General features: G+C 38.8%; 1 protein-coding gene across 1 annotated transcript in view; it reads left to right on the top strand.

Annotated features, from left to right (window-relative positions):
• The window catches only part of ADGRB3 (adhesion G protein-coupled receptor B3), an 881,864-nt gene that overhangs the window by 432,549 nt on the left and 421,701 nt on the right, over positions 1-27,614 (top strand). The window contains exons 10-11 of the mRNA XM_052651548.1: positions 3,888-3,956; positions 9,024-9,132. Of these exons, the coding sequence (XP_052507508.1) occupies positions 3,888-3,956; positions 9,024-9,132 (178 nt within the window). The remainder of the gene's footprint in view (positions 1-3,887; positions 3,957-9,023; positions 9,133-27,614) is intronic.

The following is a 27,614-nucleotide window of genomic DNA, read 5'->3' as shown; positions in this document are numbered from 1 at the left end:
TGACGTGCATTCCTTGTGCTGATTTTCAGAATACTTCCTGCCCAGACAAGCAGAGTCCTGCCTCCTTGACTCGGTGCCCACACTTTGGCACAGGGCCTGCCATGCGGTGGGTGTTTCACCATCACAACTCTGAAACCCCTCCCAGGGGAGGGCAGGAAGGAGAGTTTTCTGCTGAACAAATCACGGGCCATAATGTGGCTGTAAATACAAATCATGCAGCCAGTCATAGAAAAGATAGCACCAAGGGGATAAAATCATAAAGCTTCCGCATATCGAGTACTTAGCTTGTGTCCGATAACTGTGTGGAGAATGAGCTCTGAGCTTCGCAAGTGCTCTGCCCAGCAGCTGTTGGCATCCCTGCCTTACAGAGAAGACAAGCGGTGGTGGGCCACATAAAACCATAACCACACAAGTAATAAGTAATAAGTAGGGGAATTTTAAACTAGGTCAGCTAGTTCAAGCTCCAAACTCAGACTCTGCCAAGGACTCTCAATTTTCAAATTGGTGTAAGTCAGAGATCAGAGCTTGATCAAAACCAAACAGAAACCCACTGTCTGATGAACTTCCGGGGCTAAGGGACTTGATCCATAATTCATCAAAAGAGCGATCTGACCACAGTTAGCAGCACTCTTAAAAAAAACTACAAGGAGCACATCTGCTGCTGTGGCAGTTTCTTTATATTTTTCTCAAAAATTCAATCCAGTGACCTAAATGTTATGAGTCCCCTCTTAAGAATTCTGTTCTGTTTGGTTTTGCCTTGTTCTCTCACACTGGTCTTTGAGCAGAGGTCAAGGTGAATTGATCTATTGAAATACATTTTTCCTTTATATATTTTTTTAAATTGAGGTATACTTGATTTATAATGTTGTGTTGCTTTCTGCCGTACAACAGCATGAGTCAGCCGTAAGTAAGTGTTAGTCGCTCAGTCATGCCCGACTCTTTGCGACCCCATGGACTGTAGTCCACCAAGCTCCTCTGTCCATGAGATTTTCCAGGCAAGGATGCTGGAGTGGGTTGCCACTCCCTTCTCCAGGAGATCTTCCCAACCCAGGGTTCGAACTTGGGTCTCCTGCATGGCAGGCAGATTCTTTACCGACTGAGCTATTAGCATCCTCTGTATGTGTACATATATCCCCTCCTTTATGGACCGCCCTTCACTTCCCTTTCCCACCCATCTAGGTCATCAGAGAGCACAGAGTTGATCCCTGTATTAGACAGCAGGTTCCCACTTGCTGTTTAACATTTTACACCTGGTAGTGTATATATGTCAACACCACTCTCTCAGCTCATTCCCCCTTTCCTTTCCTGCATTCACATATCCATTCTCTATGTCTGTCTCTCCCCAGTTTTCCAGATTCCATACATATACATCTTCCCCAGTGTCTATGAGACAGATTAGAGCAGGGTCAACTTAAAGGAATGATGCTTGAGTCTTGGAGAAATGCAGGTATACTGACTTTGTAACTCTGTTATTTCCTACTAACCACCTGCTGTGGAAAAGGCATTACATGGTGAGGAAGATACACTAAGAAACCGGAAAAGTTCAGTATCCCCATAAATGCCTACTCACCCCTTCACCTGGGATGTTCTGACTTAGCCCCTGTGACATGCTGCTGCTGCTGCTAAGTCGCTTCAGTCGTGTCCGACTCTGTGCGACCCCATAGACGGCAGCCCACCAGGCTCCTCCGCTCCTGGGATTCTCCAGGCAAGAACACTGGAGTGGGTTGCCATTTCCTCCTCCAATGCATGAAAGTGAAAATTCCAGTGACCTGCATGTCCCCACAACTGCCATTTCCAAATCTAAGCTACAGGAAGACGGAAGGAGAGCTTTAGTCTGTGCTATTTCCCCTCGCCAATAGAGTCCAGTACTATTTACTGGCTTTGGAGAGTGGTCCAACAGCCTTTCATAGACTCTCAGCTTGCTTGAACGTATATTTTAAAAATTAGTGTTTTTTACATTATGCTCTCTGGTGATTTTGAAAAACCTAACTCTGAATTTATCATTTTGATCAAGGAATCACGTGTGCTCGCACTGGCCTTGGCATACAGCACAGAGTCACTGACCCTCTCTGTTAATAAAACACGTTCTGTGAAATGCTTTCCCAGAAATGGAGATGCATTTGCACAAATTGCTTCCCATTCCTGTGGCACCCTCGTTAGAAGCGGGGTGAATTTTGTGTGAGAGCTGGCAGGGGCTCAGACACAACCACGGTCATGGACTTCAGCTCTGCTCACTGGTGTGAACAGAGATACAATCTGCAACTTTTGTCTCATCAGCATCACATCCCCTGCTGAGTTCACCAGCCACAGGCAATCTGAGAACTCTGAAGGTTAATTCTTTCTGCTCCTATGAAGAGTTACAACTCAGTGGACAGAGCTCTTAAAATGTTATCACTCCAACCAGAACATTTTAAGTGGAAAAAATGGCTGGTAGTACAAAAAGGTTAAATGAATTAGAAAACTGGTCTCACACAGACTTGCCTTCCCCCCCCCCCCCCCCAAGAGTTGCATAAAATATTCTGTAACTTTTATTGAGGCTGTGACTCAAAACATGTTTCAACCATGTGATTTCCAGGAACCATTAAAATAAATAGCACAAATAGGGCAATTAAATATAGATACTAACAGATTCAGAGCACAGGAGGAAATGGAGCAGCTTTGTTTTCCTTCTAAAAACACCCAGGTGAATTTATTTAGAATTTGAATAAAGGCCTGTTTTGAAAAGCCAGCTGGAGAGGGAGGAGGGCTAAGGAGGTGAAAAAGTTCTGGCTCTCACCCCCCACCCCACAAAGGGAGACCTCTCCCAAGCAAATGTATTGAGTTGATCAGTGAGGCAGTGATCCTGCTAACTCCAGACAGACTAGTTGGAAAAGGTGGGCTCCGAAGCAGCACGGACCACCATCCGTGTTGCTTTACACAGACATCGCAGGTTCACTGTACACTTCCTGGGCCTCCCGTGACCCCTGTCACTGGCACCCTGGTTTTCTTCTCCTGGCCCCTTATTTTGAGGACAGGGAGAGGATGAGAGGAAGGGGAGGTCCATCCTTGGTAACCACCCCTCGTGTAGGCGCCAGGCACTAATGCCGCCCATGTGGCTGTGTGACACAGAAAGTGAACCCTGCAAGGTGCCTGCCTGCCTGGCAAGGGGACTCTGAAACTAGTGGTGAGCACTCCCAGGACACGATGCCATCAGTGGGTTTCCAGCGGGTCATCAGGGACATGGGGGAGGGCAAGGATTTGGAACATCCCCAGGACCACATGACCATTCCTTCCTTGGTTCTGACTTGCTGCAAGGGACAGGGGAATCAAAAGCAAGGATTTGGAAAGAACCAAGATTTACTGAGTGCTTTCTATACCAGGAACTTGAAAAGTTGCATGCCATCTTTATGATATGTAGTTGTAACCGTTAATATAGCCAGGAAAAAGGGCAGAGCCAGGGTCCACTGAGGAAGGCTTCACTCATCAGCTGTGCCTTCACTGTTTTGCCCTTCAACACAGCTGTGTGAGAGGCGAACGTGGGTCCCAGGGAAGTGGGCCACTTGAATCAGACAAACATGGAGCTGTCTTACAGGCGCTCGCAAAGAGGGCTTCTTTGTAAGGAATAATCATATGATGGCATGAGACAGCAGAATCCGGGACAAATAACAGAGAAAAGAACTGTTGTACGTATTCTGATGTCTTCTGAGGTGGATAGATATGTAGGAAGGTCACTGGAAATCCCAGGATCTTGAGGGAATCCTCAGAGATCTTCCAGGATAGTATGTTGGTGTCATCGAGCAATATGGCAAAGTGTTTAGACCTTCGGCGCATTATCAGTCCAAATAGATGTTGTCAGCAAGTATACTCCCTCATGTAACATTAAATCTCTTTTCTAATTTAATTTACAGAACTTCTTTCAAATAGTTAGCAACCTTCTCGATGAAGACAACAAGGAAAAATGGGAAGATGCACAGCAGGTAAGACCGGGTTATTTCAGAACTCAAAGTGAAAGTGGCTAAATCAAGCTTCTTAATCTGTGAAAAAAGGAATGGCTTGCTGTTCCAAGAGCATAAAGTGAAAATTTTAAGTCATTCTAGATTGTTTCATACTAAATTTAGAGAAAACAAGTAACCTCCTTTATCATAACAATCTATGGAGTGAATGATATTTAAAATGTGAAAAAATAGTGTAGATTTAATATCTAACTTTGAGGTATTAACTATGCAACTCAGCCATCATTTTCTTTGCTGTCTACAGACGATAGGGAAAACAACAAATCTAAAAGGAGACATTGCAAACTAAACTGTGGGGTTTAATTTAACTAACTAGTTAAATCATTTGTATTTACTGAAATGTTATGTGTAATCTGAATTACGTATAGAGATGTGTGTTTCGATTCAACACCAAGAGTTGTAAAAATGAATTCTTATTAAAAAAAATGTATTCTGCTTTTTTTCTCTTTCTGTTAAGCATTGTAACTGTAGCAAATAGCCTTACCGGTTTAGTTATTATTTTAAAAATGCCATTTGTGTCATACTGACTGACGCATGGTTAATAATATTTTTTCTTAAACAGAAAAAGTGGGTTAGAAGTTAACGAAGGGAGAATAAGCATATTTTTAAAAACCCTGTGGAAATTTAACTTAAGTGAATGTTAAATGTCTTTAAGTTTTCTGTTGATACTTGACCCTTGTTAAAAAATCCAAGACAGCAATGCAGTATTGAAACTGAGAGTATTTACTGAGGTTCAGGGGGGCTCTTCTCTCTGCTTTTCCTTTTGTAATCATGCTCTGGGCCTTCAGCAGTAAAGCTCACTATTTCTGTCATCATAGGAACTCTAAAAATAGTCCAGCATGGTCTACCTCGTTATCAGGTACACGTGCTGTGCTTCTGGCTGTAGCAAGAAAAAAAAAAAATCACTGCTTAGTCTAAGGCCCTAAATCTATCTTTTCCTACTACGTTGAATTATATACTTGCCCTTGGCTTCCTTCTAGAGGCGAGCCTCCTTCACTCACTGTGAGAAAACGGTGTCTCTCGGTAGAATACACCACAAAGGCTGAGTGCATCAGAATTCCGGTGACTATTCACTATGGATATATTTAGATCGAATGAATACTACCCTATTTAAAAGAAGACTGCAATTCATCAGATGGTATTATTTACGATGAGATCCCAACTTGAACAATCAACGAACAGTGGCAGAACCTTTTGTCAATGGAAAATCCTAAATTCATAATCTCCCTATTTACTTGTGATTTTGAGTTTGCTATATTCTTATCTTTTAAATATATTTTCAGTAGTCATTATCTTTAATACTTCTTTGAAATAACTATTTGAAAGAAATCAACTATTTTGTAGCAGTGTTGTCATAAATGCCCCCACGTAATAAAAGAATCTGCAGGTTTTTGACACTAAGGGTGAACTCTTTGAAAATAAGAGCTGTTTAAAATCTACAAAGAGAACTGTGTATCTATTTTAGAGGAATAGCTCAATAAAACATAGCCCTGGGTGCACTTAGAAAACTAGCTGCATAAAATGGTAAATATTGAAGTCAGAAGGGTTTTGCCATCAAGAATTCACACTTTTGGACAATAAACTGTCATTTCAGAATTTTTTTATGGGACATCAGCCCCAGTTATGAAGGACCATTATGTTTAGCTAAAGCATCCTACTAAAACCACAGTATATATGTTAGTCACTCAGTCATGTCCAACTCTGCACTGTAACCTGCAAGGCTCCTCTGTATATGGAATTCTCCTGACAAGGATATTGGAGTGGCTTGCCATTCCCTTCTCCAGGGGATCTTCACAACCAAGGGATCGAACCTACATCTCCTTCATGCAGGTGGATTCTGTATTACCTGAGCCACCAGGGAAGCCCAAAACCTCAGGATACTAAAGTAGGGGAAAAAAGGCTGCATTTTACATAGCACTGTTTTATAGATCAAGATAGTAGTTGGAATGGACGGGTCATTTTCAATCATGATACTGTGATTGGCATTTCTTTGTTGTACTGAAAGCTCGTGTGTCTCTACAGGAGTGTGCAAACTGTGACCATTGGTCCAAATCCAGCCTGACACCTATTTTGTAAATAGTTTGGGAGCATAGTCACAGGATCTGTGGCTGCTCTGGTACAGCAAGGACACAGCTGGGTGTTGGAACAACAGACACTGCATGACCCACAGAGCCATTCTCTGACCCTTTACAGGAAAAAAAAAAAAAAGAAAAAAAAATATATATCCGCCCTTGTTCTATGACATTTGAAATCTGTTTGGAAAATATAAACAAAACAAAATCTGCTACAAACAAAATCTGCTGCCACCCTAGAAAAACCTCTCCCCAAAGGTAGATGACAAAGAAAGTTTTATTATTGAACAAGCATTAAGCCAGAATGTGGTGTGCATCACTGACAATTTGCTAAGAGATACAGAGTAACTTCACCCTTTCAAACAGCCAAACCGGATGCAATCATTACACTCTGTCCTCAAGATAAACAGTAACTAGTTCTTGCTTAAGTGGACTTTCCAGTACTCTTGCCTGGAAAATTCCATGGATGGAGGAGCCTGGTGGGCTGCAGTCCCTGGGGTCGCTGGGAGTCGGACACAACTGAGCGACTTCACTTTCACTTTTCACTTTCCTGCATTGGAAAAGGAAATGGCAACCCTCTCCAGTGTTCTTGCCTGGAGAATCCCAGGGACGGGGGGGAGCCTGGTGGGCTGTCGTCTATGGGGTCGCACAGAGTCAGACATGACTGAAGTGACTTAGCAGTAGCTTAACACCATTTGTCACAGGCAGTTCATCCTAAATTCACTTGACAATTGGGATGACCATCTTGTTATTTAATTGACTTTATCTAAAGAAAAAAATAAGCTCTTGTATCTTAATGCCTGCAGACAGTTTTGCAACTCTGAATTAGGACCCCAAAAGCAATGCAAGATAGAGCCCTGCCTTCCCTGATGACCACTTTCCACTGAGAGACATCCCTGGCTCTTTAAGTTGGGAAGAAGCTATTTAGCTTTCAAAAATGTTTACATACATTTCAAAGAAGACAGGAGAAGGCAATGGCACCCCACTCCAGCACTCTTGCCTGGAAAATGCCATGGACATAGGAGCCTGGTGGGCTGCAGTCCATGGGGTCGCTAAGATTCGGCCACGACTGAGTGACTTCACTTTCATGCATTGGAGAAGGAGATGGCAACCCATTCCAGTGTTCTTGCCTGGAGAATCCCAGGGACGACAGAGCTTGGTGGGCTGCCATCTATGGGGTCGCACAGAGTCAGACACGACTGAAGTGACTTAGCGGCAAAGAAGACATAGAAAGGATCTAACAGTTACTCATTTTCTAATACTCCAATGCTTTTGGCCATCTGAGGTAAAGAGCTGACTCACTGGAAAAGATCCTGATGCTGGGAAAGACTGAAGGCAAAAGAAGAGGGCAACAGAGGATGAGGTGGTTGGATAGCATCACGATTCAATGGACATGAATTTGATCAAGCCCCGGGAAATAGTGAAGGACAGGGAAGCTTGGTGTGCTGCAGTCCATGGTGTTGCAAAGTGTCAGACACAACTGAACAACAACATTTTCTAAAGTAAATGCTCCTAAGAAAAGGGAGAGGAGCAAGGGGTTAATTACAGAGGGAGTCTCTTCTCTATTTGCAACAGGGAGAATTAAGCCTCTTCTATTTAATGTGTATTTACACATACTACACATACTCATAGACACATACACCTACACAAAAACAGAAGAAAAAAATACAGTAGCAGGAGGAAGTTTGGAGCTGATGGAAATGTCCTGTACGTTTTTGGAATGGGAATGATGAACTGTCAGAATTCATAGCTTATGACTGTAACTGTAGGAATGAAATAGCATTTCTCCCCAAATCTTCCCATAATTAAAAAAAATTACAGCTATCTATGCCATACATCTATGCCGTTGTTCATGTCCTCAGCTATATGTAAGTCTATAATGCATTTGAAGTGTCTGATTTTTGGATTGGTGCAGCCACAGCTCCTGTAAAATATACATACCGTTCTACTGGCCACCCTGCCCAACATGTATTTCTGCTAATCAGAGTGTCCTTCTGCACAAGCTTTTTTGAATAGGAAGCCACTAAGACTGTCTAATCCACTTGACTTTTTTATGGCTAGAAGCTGCAGTGAAGCTGAATGACTAAAAGAAATGAACCTAACTTCAAAAGACTTTCTGCTTTAATATGGTTATATAATGTGGGCTGAATTCTTCAGCATGATGGGTTACACATGCTAAAATTCATGTGTCTTTTTAAATGGACCTCACATTCCACTCGTTATGAGCTATTGCCAGAATCAGGTCATCTGTTAGCAAACACACATCTGTTTCCAGGGTTGTGAAGTGTCTGGTGTTGGCTATCTTGTGTATGTATGTGTAAGATACCTACACTAGAGCTGTTACGATCTTGCAAGTATTGCCAACATTATTATTGATACAGTGGCTATTATAATTATTAGAAATGTGTCTCTCCCAAGATAGTTATTTTGCAGTGAACTTCGCAGTATGTAAATATTTATGATGGTATTGATAATTGGTTTTTTTCCTCTTAGGGTTCATCATGTAGATCCTAAGTAAAAAAAAAAAACAAAACAAGAAAATGTAAAATGCCCTCAAATTTCTTATTTGAGGTTGTTCTATGTTTGTGGTTGTTCTATGTTGTAATTAAGTGAGGAAAGGAGCCCATCAAAAGTGAAGACATGTTACTTCTAAGTGTACAATATTTTAGGTTTCTTCCATCATGGTATCATATCATCTCCAGAGTTCTTGTTGTATGATGTTTGCTATCATTATCAACTACTAGTTCAAGAAATACAACTATTAGATGGTTTAAAAATTAATAAATAAAATTAATAAACATAAATTTAAGTAACAAAAATTACAGCTTTGCTAGTTGTAGAAACGTGTTCAAATAAATCAGAGCTGATTTATGATTTCATGTATCATTTTTTGACTCGAGTTATGTTTTATGTTATGTAGATTTTTTTTATTCCATCTAACCTTTGTTTACTTTTGTAGATTTATCCAGGCTCGATAGAGTTAATGCAGGTGATTGAAGATTTTATACACATTGTTGGAATGGGGATGATGGACTTTCAGAATTCATACTTAATGACTGGAAATGTAGGTAAGAAATAGGATGTTTTCCCAAAATCTTACTGAAATTTTAAAAAATCATTGCAGGTATCTGAGCCATATATTTCTAAGTGTCATACCCATTGCTATATCTTTGAGTAATGTGGATAATGTATTATGGATACTTTGTGTCTGATTTTTCTATGGGCGAAACAACATATGTGTTATACACACATACACACACACACTTGCATGCATATGTGTGTATGTATACATTTACATAGGCCTACTTGTATTTATCTGCACAGAAATATACCAAGCATTTATTACTGTCCAATCTCATGTTGAAAATATATAGTATATGCTGTGTGATTATATAAAGAATAAACCTTCGTGGGCTTCTGAACACTGTTCTCAAAGATGAGGAGCCACTGTCTTGCTGGGTGTCCCATGGGAGTGCTCAATCTCCATGGGGGTGGGATGACATTTGAGAGACCTTTAGGGGTCGTTGTCACAATGCTGCTGCCACTAAAGTTTTCTTGAGTGAGTCCTTGGACACCATGTATCTCTCAGATCCCTCTGTAGTAGATCCATAATGTTAGCGTAGGTAAAATTGTAGCATCTTTCCTCCTTTAGCCACCTACAACACTGTCTTCCATAAGGAGACATTACACTGAGAAGCAAAACCGCAGGTCCGTTTGCTGCTGCTGCCTCCAGCAATTATGTTAACTGAATGGCACATTTCTCTTTGTGGTTAAAAGAAAAACTGCAAGAGCAAAGAAATATTCTTCCTAAATAGTATATGCATTGAGTGAATACAGGTTTATAGTTCTGTTTCTTTTTTTTTTTTAATTGGAGACTAATTACTTTACAGTATTGTAGTGGTTTTTGCCATACATTCACATGAATCAGCCATGAGTGTACATGTGTTCCCCATCCTGAGCCCCCCTCCCACCTCCCTCCCTATCCCATCCCTCTGGGTCATCCCAGTGCACCAGCCCCAGGCACCCTGTCTCATGTATCGAACCTGGACTGGAAATCTGTTTCACATAAGATAATTTACGTGTTTCAATGCTATTCTCTCAGATCATCCTACCCTCGCCTTCTTCCACAGAATCCCAAAGACTCTTGTATACATCTGTGTCTCTTTTGCTGTCTCACATATAGGGTTATTGTTACCATCTTTCTAAATTCCATATACATGTATTGGTATATTGTATTGGTGTTTTTCTTTCTGGCTTACTTCACTCTGTATAATAGGCTCCAGTTTCATCCACCTCATTAGAACTGATTCAAGTGGATTCTTTTTAATGGCTGAGTAATATTCCATTGTGTATATGTACCACAGCTTTCTTATCCATTTGTCTGCTGATGGACATCTAGGTTGCTTCCTTGTCTTGGCTTAAAGGTTTCTTAAAAAACTGGAAAAAAAACAAACAAACAAACTGGAAATAGAACTGCCATAAGACCCAGCAATCCCACTGCTGGGCATAACACCAAGGAAATCAGAATTGAAAGAGACACGTGTACCCAAGTGTTCATCGCAGCACTGTTTACAGTTTTGTTTCTTTAAAGATTCCTCTCATGATGTTACTGGGACTCTCGTTTTCTTTCACTTGTCATGTTTTTGCAGTCTTCACATAAAGACCCCTGACTGTAGGTAATGATGTGCTTAAATCCATATATCTTACCTCACATTCATATTCATAAGCTTTGTAAGTTTTAGTTTGCAGATCAGAAAGAGACCTAACTTAGTAGAGGGATTAACTAGGGGAGTTCAACTGATATAGAACATAACTTCCTTATGGTTATGGCATGGTGGTTCATTCTATACTTGAAGGTTCCTTAGAACTACAGGGACTCATTTGACTCTGAGATATCTTCCAGCAGGGTAGCCTCAACTTGTAACAGGTATGGATGGTTGACTACCGGGAGTATTCTTCAGTTGAGAAGAACCTGTATAGTGGAGTACTCAAAGGTCTGGAGAGGGTTCCCTGCCCTTAGGCCATCTTTATGCAGCTCAAGGTTTTATGAGTTAGAAAGAAACTGAAAGTGTTAGTTGCTCAGTCTCGTCTGACTCTTGTGATATCTTGGACTGTAGCCTGCCAGGTTCCTCTGTCCATGGAATTTTCCAGGCAAGAATACTGGAGTGGGTTGGCATTTCCTCCTCCAGGGGATCTTCCCGACCCTGGAATCGAACCCAGGCTTAGACTTATGTCTTATGAGTTAGACTTATGTCTTAGTCCACTTTCTGGAGGTGGTGGAGACCCCAGACTTCTCCCCAGAGTGCATGTCTAGCATCTTGTGCTGGTTCAAGGATGAAGGGAGCAGTCTTTGCTATGAGCAATGAGAAAAAAAAAAAATGACTGAAAATAGTATCTTTTCAGTAAGTTGAATTCAGAAATGAGAGAAAATTCAAATTAAATATCCATTCAAAAGTGTCTGGGCAAAGAGAGGAAAGGTAATGTCTCTGGGAAAAGGGGGTGACATGTTGGTTTGTGAATTGGGGGCACATGAAAGGAAAACCCTCCAGAGATTTTGGGGTTGCCGATCACTCAAGATGGAACCATTCATCTAAAGGACTGTGACTTTTGAGGGGAGGAAGGAACCAGGAAGTGTGCTATGCAAAATTGGACAATTTGCAAACTAATTTACAAAGAAAAAAAAATAAAGGGTAAAAGCAAAGAGCTATTGTTTTCTTGATTTTTGTAAATGTTAACATCTAATTCTAAAATGCATTACTGACTAAAAGTATTATCAGATCAAAACATGGCACTGGTTCAAAATGTGTTTGGAAGAAAACTTTAAAAAATAGAGCCAGTCTTAGAGTCTAGTAACTAGGCTGTTTGAATAGTAGCATGTCAAATTCCCTGTGTTACTTGTATTGTTTACAACAAAAATTCCAAAAATAGCCATCAATTGCAGATGTTTATTCCTCTTTACCTTTCTTTTGACTTCCCAAATAGATTTTTGAAAACTTTGTGTATTTTTTGTATTAAAATTAAGCTTTACCTACATTCGCCTACTTCCTTTATCATTATTAAAGAAGTATATTAAGCTTGGTAACTCAAAGCAGTTTAATGTTGCAAATAAAACCAATATCGTCCTATATTGCCTTCAGCCTTGTGTAAGGACAGTGTGGTTGTCTGGCCTTCTGCTCGCTTATGCAGCACTGACTGTCCATATAAGAAAAGGTTATGTCCTGTGCCTAAATATCCCCCAATTATTACACTAGCCAGAAGAGATTTTATTCATTGTTATTGTTCCAAATACTAGCACAGGAACTGACTTACTGTTGTTTGATGACCAGAAGAAGGTTATCCTCAATAATATTTAAGATTTTTCCAAAGAATATCCATATATTAGCGAGAATTCTCCAGAGAAACAGAATCAGTAGAATATATGTAGATACATGGAAATAGATTTATTTTGGGAGACTGGTTTATGCAGTTTCAGAGGTTGAGAAGTTCTGAGCAAGCCGGAAGCCAGGAAAGATGACGGTGTTGTTCTAGTCCAAACCTGAAGGCTTCAGAGCCAAGAAAGCCAATGGTGTAAGTCCCAGTTTGAATTTAGAGACCTGGGAATCAGGAGTGCTGGAGTCTAACGGTAGGAGATGATGAATGTTCCTGCTTAAACAGAAAGCACATTCTCCCTTCCTCTGCATTTTTGTTCTGTTCAGGCCCTCAGTGGATGGTATGATGCCCACCTGCATTGGTAAGGGAGATCTATACTTAGTCTGCTGATTCAAATGCTAGTCTGTTTCAGAAATACACATACAGACACACCCAGAAATGTTGTTTGACCAACCACCTGGGCATCCCTTAGCCCAGTCAAGTTGACACATAAAATTAGCCATCACAACCCAGTTATATCAAGTTGGAGGATACCAATAATAATTACTTACTATTCATATTCTTCATGTTATCATATTTGATACTACTATATAAATAAAACATGACAATACTATCTTATCAGGTATGTCCAATGTTTTACAACAAGGACACCAGAGAGAATAATTTGCAGTGACAAATTGTGAAATGTGTGAGTTAGCATTCATTTTATATCCTAAGTCCAAATATTAATTATTCAACATGAAACTTAAACACACATGCCAGCAAGCCTCCAAACACACACACAGCATGTTAGTGAAAAATAAAGTAGTAATTAATAAAGTTTGCTTATTCCTCTGGCTATTCTTGTTTAGTGTGTTAGAGTAAGACGCCACAAAGAAGTTTAAAAGATCATCATGTTTTCAGAGATTACAATTTTTTTTTTTAAATAAAGCCAGTATGCACAGCCTCCTCACTTTTCTGGGAATAGAGATAAGCTTTTGAGGGAAAAAAAAAGAGTTAAATAACCACATATAAAAGAAAGACCATATGATTAAGAGTCTCAGAACCTTGCTGATAGCTTAGTTTATTTCAACGTTAAATATAGGTTCAGTATTTCTGTTTTTCCTGGTTCCCGGTTTAGGTATAAGGGTTTAGGAGCAGAGATGGTGCTGTTAGAATCACATGCATAGTAAATGGAATAGCTGAGATGATGAAAAAGAAGCTCTGAAAGAAATTAGCAGGGTGGAGCCGATACTGCCTGTGGGAGCAGCACTGTTTATCAGAATAAAAGTTCCTGTAATAGATTAAGATGGCAGGAAAATGACTGACATGTCTTAGAAAGATTTAGACTTTCTTCTGAAATAATTCACATGAAAACTTTTGAAGCTCCTTTTATCTGAAAAGTGTCCCTACCTGTATCAATGTTTGATAACTGAAATGCTCTTACATGCCAAAAATCTGTGAACTTTTTCGTATAAATGTAGCATGTTTACTGTGGGAACAGGTCCCTTGCCCTGATCACTTTCTCAAAAGACTTGTGACCTCAAGAAGAAGTTTATTAACATAAGACGGGAAAAATATTCCAAGAACAAAGATGTTAAACAAGCCAATGAATTTATAAGGTAATTGAATATTTTTTGTATGTCATGTGTGAGTATGACATTAAAATAGACAAATGATAAGTTGTAATGAATAAAATTTAGTGAGCAATTAGTAAACACGATTAAATAGCTTATGTAATTACTGAATAAATGAATGAATATGAAATATTGATGTCTACAGAGAGACTTAAATTTCAGTATGCCTCAGTTTATTAAACTGTTATATTCTAAATATACTGTATATGTTCTAAATATACTGAATAGGTAAGTTATTGATTTTTTTGAGTAAAAATCTGAAGTTTTAAATATATTTTTAAAAATATTATTATCAGTTACCTCAGTGTGGCTATATCTTACTATTATTTGCATTAAAGTTGTTTTTGTTCAAGAAAAATATGCCTTGAGGAATTTAAACTGACTTTTTACCCTTTGTCTTCAAACATTTTCTCCTTTCTTCCTTTCCGCCCCATGTTTCATCACTTTCCTGAAATGCCTCTCAGAAAAACCTTCTGGAATCTCCCTATGGCCAAATCAAACCTCTCCTCATACTTCAGCCTCAGGTCCCCTGTGCCTTGTTCACCATTCTCTCTTGAAACTGTCCATTCTTTTAACATTTGCATATTTATTATAGTAGAAAATAGAATTTGGGGATGAAAGTCAAACTCATGGCTCAGAACTATTTAGAATTCTTGGAGCCAGTAGCATAAAGCCAGTCACTGAGCAGGAGATGGGACACTGTTTGCAGTCCCAGACAGAACAGGGCGTGTGCAGCCTCACATGACCAGAGTGAGAGGGCAAGTGCGTGCGTTCCAGCTGCTCTCAGTTCAGTTCAGCTCAGTTCAGCCGCTCAGTCGGATCCAACTCCTTGCGACCCCATGAATTTGCAGCACGCCAGGCCTCCCTGTCCAAAACCAACACCCAGAGTCCACCCAAATCCATGTCCATCGAGTTGGTGATGCCATCCAACCATCTCATCCTCTGTCGTCCCCTTCTCCTCCTGCCCCCAATCCCTCCCAGCATCAGAGTCTTTTCCAGTGAGTCAACTCTTCGCATGAGGTGGCCAAAGTACTGGAGCTTCAGCTTTAGCATCATTCCTTCCAATGAACACTCAGGACTGATCTTCAGAATGGATTGGTTGGATCTCCTTGCAGTCCAAGGGACTCTCAAGAGTATTTTCTAACACCACAGTTCAAAAGCATCAAATCATGAATATGCTATCTTGGTTGGTCATAACTGTCCTTCCAAGGAGTAAGCGTCTTTTAATTTCATGGCTACAGTCACCATCTGCAGTGATTTTGGAGCCCCCCAAAATAAAGTCTGACACTGTTTCCACTGTTTCCCCATTTATTTCCCATGAAGTGATGGGGCCAGATGCCATGATCTTAGTTTTCTGAATGTTGAGCTTTAAGTCAACTTTTTCTCTCTCCTCTTTCACTTTCATCAAGAAGCTCTTTAGTTCCTCTTCACTTTCTGCATGCAAGTCACTGCAGACTGCTTTATAGTTTCCTGTTATATTTTTAGTCATTTCCATAATCACTTCAAGGAACATCTTGTGTTTGCCTTATTTATTGGTAAGAATACCCTATTCTTTAGAAATTACTTGTTTTAATTTTGAACTTAAAACCTGAATTGTGTTCATGAAACTGAATTCAATGATCAGTGATGTGAGGCATGTTGCAGTCTACTGACTGTGTTCAATTAAAAATGAAAAGAATTTATCTCTTAAGCAAAGCCTTTCCTCAGTGATCCATGTCATTAAAATGTATGAATGATCTTACAAGGATATTACAGTCTAGTTGTGCCCCTAAAAGGATTTCATAGATGAACAAAATACCAAGTATACATTGGTATGTGGTGTCTTGTAAACCAAACGTTACAGAGATTCATTCCTAGAGATGCTGTTCCACGCCAAGAATTGGAAAATTTTCTTAAAGAAAGAATCATTTAAAGTATACCATGAAGGATGGCTGGATTGTTGACAGGGTAGCAATCTGAGGGACAGTGAGTGGCAAGGAGGTGGTGACATTCCAGAATGTTCTTCTAGTGAAAACAGAATAGAGTTCTCAAAGTTGAGATAGTGTTTAGAGGCTAAGTGGTCTATTTTGATAAAGATGCCCATTTACGGAAGTCAAGGAAATGAGACTAAGTTGGAGAGGCCTGCTGAGGCCTGGTGTAAGACAGTTTCTGGTTCTGAAGAGAATAGGGAGCTCCTGAGGCTCGGCCAGATGCAAGAGTTGTGCCCTGGAGAGACACCAGTTACAGCAGCAATAGAATTTGTTGAAATTGAGAATGACTTGAAGACTAGAAGGTTTTTTATAATATCCTTTTAAATAATATTATTTTATAATCTCTCCATGCAGGAGATAATTAAGAGTTGATCATAGAATAGAACCCAAAACGTGGTCACTGGTTTGGGACTCTGAAGGTAGAAATGATGGCATTCCATAACTGAATGAAGTGTCATAAAGAAGGAAGGAACTGGAATCCTATTCATTCAACAAATATTTGAGAATGTCTTTTACATTAGTGTTTAAATGCAAATGTACCTCTCCAGTGAAAAATAAAATTTAGTCTTGTTGCCAGTTTTAGGAATGTCAAAGAGGATCCTCCTTTGTGGATCTTGGCTCTTGGTAAGGACGCAAAGAATCTGAGGTCTTACATGTGGCAAAAACAAGTTTATTAAGGAAAGAATAGAAAGAACACCTCAAGGGAGAGGCGGGCCAAGCCAAGAGAGGCACTGGCTTCAGAAGGATGAGGTGTGGGGGTTTTCAAGAGAGGGCTTTTACATATTCATCTAGGCAGGTGTGGACTGACCATTTGGATTGACAGTTACAAGCTACATAACAACAGGCTCTGTTGTGCATGCTTTTCCCGTAATTCAGTCTGTCATATAAGATATATGTATATATAGAATATTTATGAATGCTTAATGGGATCCTGGCAAAGGTCACTGGGAGAACACAGCAGCACATGTCCAGGAGTTGGAGAAGGCCCTGTGGTTAGATTGTATCCATTGTGTGCCTAGGGCACCTGTACCTGAGTTGGAACAGTCTCTGGTTATTTTGTAGCATATCTGTGAGCTCTCCTGGACTGCACTGGGACCTGTCTGAGATGGGGTTTAAAGATCAGCTTGAATCTGGGAGGCTACCCCTCCTTGCTCATGCCTAACTTTCTACTTAACAGTCTTAGGCATCGGTAGAGAAGCAGCAACAGTTATTATATATGCTTGGTAGTCAACTGCAGAGAAGTGAGCAGATCAGATCAGATCAGTTGCTCAGTCATGTCTGACTCTGCGTCCCCATGAATCGCAGCACACCAGGCCTCCCTGTCCATCACCATCTCCTGGAGTTCACTCAGACTCACGTCCATCGAGTTGGTGATGCCATCTCATCCTCTGTCTTCCCCTTTTCCTCGTGCGCCCAATCCCTCCCAGCATCAGAGTCTTTTCCAATGAGTCAGCTCTTCGCATGAGGTGGCCAAAGTACTGGAGTTTCAGCTTTGGTATCATTCGTTCCAAAGAACACCCAGGGCTGATGTCCTTCAGAATGGACTGGTTGGATCTCCTTGCAGTCCAAGGGACTCTCAAGAGTCTTCTCCAACACCACAGTTCAAAAGCATCGAATTCTTTGGCACTCAGCTTTCTTCATAGTCCAACTCTCACATACATGACCACTGGGAAAACCATAGCCTTGACTAGATGGACCTCTGTTGGCAAAGCAATGTCTCTGCTTTTGAATATGCTATCTAGGTTGGTCATAACTTTTCTTCCAAAGAGTAAATGTCTTTTAATTTGATGGCTGCAGTCACCATCTGCAGTGATTTTGAAGCCCCCAAAAATAAAGTCTGACACTGTTTCCACTGTTTCCCCATCTATTTCCCATGAAGTGATGGGACCAGATGCCATGATCTTAGTTTTTTGAATGTTGAGGAGTGATAGTTGAGGCCAAAGAAGCTTTTTCAATTCTCAGAACAGGAAGAAGAGGGTAGGAAGGAAGATGATGCCTGTGTGTGCACGTGTGTGCTGAGTTGCTTCAGCCATGTCCAACTCTTTGCAACCCTATGGAGAGTAGGCTTCCAGGCTCCTTTGTCCATGGGATTCTCCAGAAAGAGTACTACTGACTATGTGTGGTGATGGATGTTAACTATGCTTATTGTGGTCATCATTTCACTAAATATAAAAATATTGAATCATTATGTTGTGCACTTGAAGCTAATGTTATATTTCAATTATATCCAAATAAAAATTTTCTCTATGTATGAGTATGGAGAGATCTCTAGAATATATTGTCACCTGGAAAAGTAGGTATAGTAATAAACCAGGTTAAGAAATATACTTTATGTTCAGATAAGATTTACACATTTTACTGGAAGGAAATCATATAAGTTATTAAACAGAAATCAATGTCGACGGGGAAAATAAAAAAACAAAGAATGGTTGCTGGTGTCAGAATAAGAATAGTAAGAGATAGTCAGTATAAAATGTTCCAGAATAAGACAGTAGAAAATCAATGTCATGTAATCAACAGGAGACAGAGAACATGTCAAAATGAATACTGTAGTTAATATGAATTGCTAATAAAGTTCAGAACAGTAGAGTTAAGAAACATCTTGCCTGATAGCTGATGGTGTAACATAACAGTTTTACAGGAAAAGTGCATACCCAATGAACAAGAACTATATTTCCAAGCTCTTTAGCTTGGAAATGGATTCACCCTTAACATTCTGATACAGTTGTCTCTAAGGATTTACTTTGCACAGATCAATGTTACTTACCGCTGTCTCACAGCTATTCTTTCAAAACTATTCAAAGTTGGCAATATCAAATAAAAAAGGAATATTATTAGGCTAAAAAGTCTCAAAATATATGTTATAATTATTAGCTTTATTAAGGAATTTCAGAAGTCACTCCTATATACACCCTAAGAGAATATTCTGAAAAGTATAGTTTCCATTGTCCCTTGTTAATCCAATAAGGCCAATGCCTTTAAAACATTAACGTTAAGACACTTTTCTTTGCCAAGCTAGATATTGCTGTCTGTTCTTGGTTTAGAAATACGAGACACTGGGCTTTTCCTAATGAGCATTCACACTTGATATTTTCTGGAATCGAATCCAAATTCAGTCTCAAGGATGGCATAATACAATTTTGGCATCTCCTTTCTCTCCACAATGCTGTCTCATCATCATCACATCTGTGTTACTTCTTATACTCACAGATAAGTTTCATCATTTCTTTCGTAGACTATCTTGTTCTTCCATTGAGAAACCCACCTTCAATCTGATGATGTAATTATAAAAATAAAGTGGCTTCTCTTTCTCGGTTTATTTTCCCGTCACTGTTTCCATGTGTTGTTTGTACATCTCCATCACTTGTTTCGCTTTCTTTTTTTGAAAAACAGATGCCTGTAGTCAGTTGACACCAAGCCTGAAAAATGCATAATTTAACATCTTTTTGGTTGTTTATCTGTAGCACCTGATGTAGGTTGTCAGCTAGACTTGAGTCTGAAAGCGTCAGATTCTACCTCATCTGCCTGGCTCACTACACTTTTTCTTGCTAGACATGTGAAGCATGTGGTATATGTTTCTTTAGGTCAGAAAGAACAAACTAAAAATACTTGTCTTTTTTTGTTTGTTTGTTTGTTTTAATGATGCTAACATACCAGTTTCCTTGAGAAAATAGATAGTTCAAACATTGTTTTTAAAACTATGGTTTGGAATGATATGCAGCATTGAGTTCTTTGAATAATTTCTCATTTAATAGGAATTACCTTATTGCATTTTCTATGATCCAATTATTACAAATGGTTGGGGGTGAGTGTCTGGGGAGGCTGCTGAGAAAAGGTCATACCTGATGCTTCTAGTGACAGGAAAGACCTACTCCTCCTGGGGATTTCATGCTCTCCTTTCAACCCAACTGAAACCCCTTCAGATGCTCTCTAGTGTCAGTATACTAATTTGGCAATAACTCGTAGATTTAGTTGGCATTAAGAGAGTGTCAGGTTCTGTTCTAGGTTCTGGGGATTTCTCAGTGAACAGACCAGATGAAGCTGTTGTTCTGTGGAACCTGTGTTTTATAACAGAGACAGAGGTCAATCAAGCACCGCCTAACATGCCCAGTGATACTAAGTGATATGAAGACAAGTAAAGGAATCCATCAGGATGGGTCAGAAAGGGGAGAGAGGAGAGGGTGGACGGTGGAGAAGTGCTAATTGAAGAGATGCCCTGAGTGTCTGAGGCGTGGTGACCTGTAGTGACAGAACATTTCCAGCAGAAGGAATAAGTACAGACGCCCTGATGTGTCCTTCTGCTCGACATCTTAGGAGCCTGAAGGAGGCCAGTGATGGGGGGGTGGCTGACAGAGGGGCCGTGGAGGAGCTGGAGTCAGAAAGGGGCTGAGGACCAGACCCTGGAGGGCTTTTGACCGTAAGTCTGAACTAGATGCAAAACCACCAAAGAATCTGAGCCGAAGAACCAGACCAGATTGATGCCTGTCCGGAAAGGACCCTTCTGACTTATGGAGACAGTCGAGGTTATGAATGGACATGCAGAGATGGGAGGGTAATTATTGTAATAGGCCAGGCAAGAGAGCTCTGTGCTTTGGACCTGATGCCAGTGGAAATAATGCAAGAAGTCAGATGCTGGAGGTATTTCAGTGGTTGATCTGACCAAGTGTCCTGACAGAAATAGGGTGTGACAGATACAGTCAAGGAAACGTCTCCATTATGTCTCCAAGAACCCAAAAACAAAAATAAGACAAGTTGATTTCCAAATCTGTATACTATAACCAAACATCTAAAACTTACTTCAATGACCATGTAAATGTCTCTACAGTTGAGGATCCAAAATAAGTTGTTTGGTTTATTTTTTCCTAAATTCTTTTCATTGAGATGTAGTTGACTTATAACATTGTATCAGTTGGAGGTATACAACATAATGATTTGATATATGTATTTATTATGAAATGATTAAGGTAATCATTTCAGTTAACATTCATGACCACAGTTGCAATTTGTGTGTGTGTGTGAGACTAGAACTTTTAGGATCCACTCTCTTAGCAAATTTCAGATATATAATAGAGGTTGTTTAGCTGCCATGCTGTTTCTTTTGCACGTACTCTTGCTTCCTGAGGCCGACACAGATACTTGCTCTTACAGTTTAAGCAGCTTTACCCATTGAAGCCATCAGCATCCTGTCATCATTACCACCTCTGACTCCTTGGTCAAAATCTAGAATGAAGCTGTTCCTTAAGATGACTTTTTAAAGCTGTCAGATTGAGTTGCCAGGTAACATATTAAATAAATTCTACCTTTCCTACCATTTTTGTATTTTTCTCTTCTGTTCATAAAGTCACGGGACCTCAAGAATGAAAGAACACTTATGAATCAACTAAGTCCAGCCATAAACTTGTTAGTCCATCTTACTTCAAGTACTTTGTAATTTTAAAAAGTTTTTTGGAACATAAAAAATAAGTAAGTTTATTATCTGAGTTGGAAAGGTCTTTGCAAGGCACTTTTTTTCTCTCCAAATAAAAAATATTATTTTCTAGTAGTAATGCTCTCATAATTATAACTGTGGACCTTAACACAGAAAATTCTTATCATGTGATTGTGTTTCAAATTAACAGTAGAACTGTATTCTTTTATAAGTTAACTGAGGTGAAAATAGTTACATCATAGTTACATAGTTACATATAATAATAGTTACATAGTTCCAGGTTTATCTATCTGATCTGTTTTATATATCCATACTCATGAATTCATTTTAAAATGTTTCTTGTCCCTGAAAAAACTCAAACTAGAAAACCTTGTTAATAACTATTCTTTCTCATTTCAAGTAACCCAGATATCCTAAACGTTTTCTCCAGTGTCCCTGTGCTGTGCCAACTCTTAGCTCTAGTCCTGACTACTGCTATGCTATAAATCTCTCATGTGGTCTCCTGATCTTAATAGCGTCTGTTACTTTTGTTGTTGTTCAGTGGCTAAGTCGTGTGCAACTCTTTGGGACACCATTGGACTGCAGCACGAAAGGCTTCTCTTTCACTCTCTCCCTTAGCTTGCTCAAACTCATGTCCATTGAGTCGATGATGCTATCCAAACATCTCATCCTCTGTCACCCCTTCTCCTCCTGCCTTCAGTCTTTCCCAGGATCAGGGTCTTTTCCAGTGAGTCAGCTCTTCACATCAGGTGGCCAAAGTATTGGAGCTTCCGCTTCAGCATCAGTCCTTCCAATGAATATTCAGGATTGATTTCCTTTAAGATTGACTCCTTTCCTTTAAGATTGACTCTTTGATCTCCTTGTTTGTCCAAGGGACTCTCAAGAGTCTTCTCCAACACCACAATTCAAAAGTGTCAGTTCTTCAGTGCTCAGCTTTCTTTGTATTACAACTCTCACATCCATACATGACTACTGGAAAAACCATAGCTTTTACTATATGGACCTTTGTTGTAGAAGTGATGTCTCTGCTTTTTAATACACTGTCTCAGTTTGTCATACCTGTTCTTTATCCTGGTTCAATTTACCATTAAGAAAGAATAGAATCTTTTCTATTATGGTTTATTACATGATATTGAATATAGCTACCTGTGGTATATAGTAGGACCTTGTTGTTTATCCATCCTATATATGATAGTTTGTATGTACTAATCCCAAACTCCCAAACCATCCCTACCCTACTCCAAAAGACTATTAACAAGATGTATATATTCAAGAAGAAAGAATAGAGAGTCAGCATGTTGCTACTTTGGCATATCTCCTTTCTTATAATACCTTATATATACATTATCTGACTACACATTTTAATGAGAATTCCCTAGCCATAAAGTGACTGTTATTCTAAAGAACTCTTTTCAGTGGAGCCATTTGAGTACCATGCATAGGAAAATGGTTTTGTTAGTTTGTTTCTACTTTTATTCCTCAGGCTTTCCAGGAAATGTTTTGGTAAAGCATCCCTAGTATTAGAGTGCTTCCCAAATTAACTCTTTCACAAATGCTCCCAATGCAGCCTTGTTACCGGAGCGTTAAGGGCACCCACGCAGTGTGATCTCATCAGTGCTTCCCATTCAGAGTGGATGCATTTTTATCCCTTGGCATCTTAGTAATTGAAAGTTAAGGATTGGTTGCATTATCTTGCTCAGCCAACCACATTCTAACCTACTTCTTTTATATAAAGAACTTCAGTGTAGCCTTTGATATGATTCTAGGGGAATCTTACTCATACAGTCTCTATTATGCATCAAAGTAAAATGAGTCCTAACATTTGTATTCTTTTACTGTATCATTTTCATATATTTCTATTTTATTAGAAAATTCAAAATTGTTTTTCTGACCAGTTGCACATTTTAAAGGATGCTTGAATAATGCTTTTTCTCTGAATCTTTTATGACATATCTTGGCTGGGGAAAATTTCGTAAGCTTATTTGTCATTCATTCATTCTCCACCCCTTCAGTAACTGTCCAGGAGAGAATGCCCAGATGAAGACCAAATCTTTGGCCTAGTCCTGGGATTTCTTTTGGATTTTCGTATTTACTGGGAAAATGCTCATTGTCTGAAAAAATCTAATGAGGTCATACAAAGCTCAGTTTTAAATGTACAACATATAGGATCATAGGGATGCTCAGCAGTGTAGAAGCAGGAACAGGAAAAGCAGAGGACAAGCTGGCTTCTAGCATTGCTGTGCGTGTCTGTGAAAGCAGAGTTTAAAGCCTAAAGGATAATTTGTGTTGTATATTAGATTCCACATGTAAGTGACATCATGTGATATTTGTCTTTGTCTGACTTTGCTTGGTGTGATCATCTCTAATGGAAAATATGAATATGTAAGTGTAAATTTATGTATATACATATACATATGCATACATATATATGTAGAACTTAGTCACTTGATTGTACAGAAGAAATTAATATGGCATTTTAAATCAACTACACTTCAATAAATTATGTTTAAAAAAAGTTGAAAGTATGAAAGGCATGTTACAGGGATGATGAAGAAGTGTGTCCTTGGGCTACATCTTTGTGTGTTAGACACAGATGGTAAAAGCTGCCCTGAGACAGAAAGCCACAGTTTCAGAAATTAAGATCTCTGGTGAGAACGAGACTGAGATTTCTTGGGTTTCACTCATGTTGGCACCTAGACCTAACCACAAACATTCTGGATTTGAATTTTAACTGTTCTTGGTAAAGAACATGAGTTTTAGCAAAGAAGTTGCTGGCCCTTTTGTGCCCCCTGGAAGCTGTAAAGAGCTTTGCCCAAAGGGATCAGTGCTTTGTTTCAGTCCATCAGCTGGAGATCAGGGGGAAGATTCTAGTCAGGGAAAGGCTTTCAGATTAGCACAGGGCCATGCTGGAGACGGAATGGCTTCCTAGTGCCCTGAGACACTGCCTCTAAAAGACGGACATGTGCACACTGCTGTATGTAAAATAGGTAACCAACAAGGACCTGCTGTAGAGCACAGGGAACTCTGCTCAACATTCTGCAATAACTAAAGGCGAAAGGATTTGAAAAAGAATATATATATATATATATATATATATATATATATATGATATATATATATGATGCTGGAATGATAGGTCTTCTCAGTCTGACTTCATTCTTCTGTTTGAAACAGTAACATCAGACTCTGATAGGCTCATTTATAGACTGGAATAGAAATAGAAAACCTAAAGCTAACTAAAAGTAACATTTGTGTATGTCTGGTCTCTGCTGGTTTATGCAATAAGGATTTGGAATCACTAAATTTGTCACACACAGGCCATCTTTCTGATTTTGCTGTTCAACTGAATTAGAAGGATGTTACTATGAGTTTGTGTGAATATGAAAAACAGTCCTATTTTAACTGTCTCCATGGCAATAATTGCATATCTCTATGGCTAATACTGGTTTGCCTCTACAACAATAACCAGTGAAAAGAAGTGCTAAATTCCTTTTTCATTTAAAAAATTTTTTTCTTTTTATGGTTTCCCCTTTCCAAATATTTTACTTGATCAGACCAAGAGTTATTTACTAAATTGTTCCTCGTCTCCATTGTTTCCTTCACTGAATTCCAAAAATAAAAATAAAAAGGTTGTCATCTGAGTCTGACAGAGAACTCTGACCCAAATTAAAGACTGATGCTCTTTATTTCAGTGAATGCTGGGATGCTGTTTTCTACCGAGAAAGACTTGCTGGCTTTGGAGCCTGACTGGCTGCAAATCTTGGCTGTGTCACAATTAGCTGAACTTCTCTGTGTCACTTCCTCTCCAAACCCCTCAGCGTGCTCCTTTCAAAAGTAGAAGTAATGGTCTCTTTCCTGAAGAGTTACAGTAAAAATTAAAGATATGTAGATGAATATATATATCTGTACACAGGTACACACACATCTATATATATACATATGTATATGTACACACACATATATACACATCATCTGGCATGTAATAGACCTTTAGGCCCTTAGTAAGTGGGAGTGGACAAGATAGAGCAGGGTGTGGGCTCTGATACTGATGAAATGTGGGACTTTGGTTAGGTCACTCCACTCCCATAGGCACAGTCTGCTCCTCTAGGGAGCTTCTAAAGTTCCCACCTACTCTCTCTTTTTTTAAATTTATTTTTAATTGAAGGATAATTGCTCTACAACCTACCTACTCTTTAAGACTCTAAGTTTTTGATTGTTGTTTTGTTTGTTTTATGAACACTTTTTGGAATATAATTGCTTTACAATGTTGTGTTAGTTCTTTTAAAAACTAAAGCTACCATATGACCCAGCAATCTCACTGCTTGGGCATATAGCCTCAGAAAACGACAGTACATAAGCATGTGCGAACCCTGATGTTCATTGCATACTACTTACAATAGCCAGGACATGAAAACAACCTAAATGTCCACTGAGAGATGAATGGTTGTAGTTGTTTTTAATCTCAAGAGTACACATACTGTTTACTTCACAAGGCAACCAATTCCTGTATTTACAGGTTTATGCAATAACTAAATCTGGAAAGTCACTGGTGTCATGTCTGTCTGTTTGGAAGTGTGTTTGTTCTAGGGCTGTCTTCTGTAGTAGAATGCCACTAATGGTCCACAAACATTTCAGTGGTACTTGCACTTCGCTATCTTAAGAAGCTCCTCTCTTCCATGTATGTATTTCTCATTAGTCAAATCCTAGCTCTTCTAAATGATTTTTAGAGGCAAATCACTTCAGCTTTAATTTTATAATTTCTGTCCCTTAACATGTAATACATCACCTGTTGTTTGCAAAATTGTATAAACCATCTCTGTAGATGCATTAAATAATTCTGTAGTGTTAAAACCTCCTGCATTCATAAGTGAATTAGTTCTCATTTATTCTTAAATGATGTCTTTGAATAGTCAAAAACTACTTTTTTGCATTAATTATTCACTTAAATTTTTCATGGGAAGAACTTTAACTTTAGAAAGGTAGTAATGACATGTGGCTAGTTTAATATGTTCCCTTTGATTTTATCTTCTGTTTTTGTCTGTGGCTTATGAATATGAGAGAGCAGATGTGAAGGAATGTGCTTGTGTGTATATGTTCTAAGATATTCTGGGCTTAGGGGAAAATTAGTGTTTCTTTTCCTTTAAAGTTATATCAAAAACTAAAGATATTTTTAAAGAAAAGTTAACACTGAATTGAAAACCCAATAGCAATAGGCTTTGAAAACCACATAACTTTCTATGCTGAACAATATTTTGTTCAAATTGTAGCTGATAACCACAAAGTAGGATGTTATAACAGGGACTTAACAATTCACAAAGGAATGATTTATATTGGACAGTAGCTTATATATCCAAATATATGTTCTGAATTGAAATAAAGCTTGATACATAGAAATTATTAAAAAGGAGATATAGTTAAGATGAAGATACTGAAACATTTTCTTTGCCACTACAAAACATTTTAATGATATCCAACTTTGATATCCATTTGAGCTACTTTATTATTTTTAGAATTATGAACCTTCCTCCTTGTGAAGCATCTGGTCTTCATTATTTGAGAACATTAATCTCTACCTCCTTTTTTTCCAGACAATTTCTGTTTGCTTTCCCCAGACTCATTGCCTGATTAATTTTCTTTTAACTTTTTCTAACTCCTTCATTTTTTTCTTTTACATTCCCTAAAATATATTAGTATTTATTAAAGAGGATAATCATCTTTAAAACTTATTCTAATACTCCTTAATATTTCAAAAATATCATAGTATATTAAAGTATATAATATTTACTTCTAAAATATCTATTAATTGCAAAGTAAGTATAATATTGAGCAGTATAATTTAGACTGCATAGGTGAAGTAATTGGTTTATATGCTGTTTTTAATAACATAGATTATTGTAGTAAATAGAGCATTCATTCTCAGAGTGTACATTTTTATTTGTGCATGCATGCAAATGAGGAGTAAAAGTATATTATTGTTTACGGATTATTTTTGGGTTTTTGATTTCACAATCCAAAAACAAAAGAGTTTTTTTTGGAGCTTGAAGAGAAAGAAATGATGTTCACAAATATAGAACTTACGTATTCATTAAAAAAAAAACTTTAACAGAGTATACTTGGTGTACAATGTTATATTAGTTTCAAATGTACATCAAAGTGATTCAGTTATA

Source organism: Budorcas taxicolor, chromosome 14, assembly GCF_023091745.1.
Source record: "Budorcas taxicolor isolate Tak-1 chromosome 14, Takin1.1, whole genome shotgun sequence".
Taxonomy (NCBI): domain Eukaryota; kingdom Metazoa; phylum Chordata; class Mammalia; order Artiodactyla; family Bovidae; genus Budorcas; species Budorcas taxicolor.
This window is presented reverse-complemented; position numbering and strand designations above follow the sequence as displayed.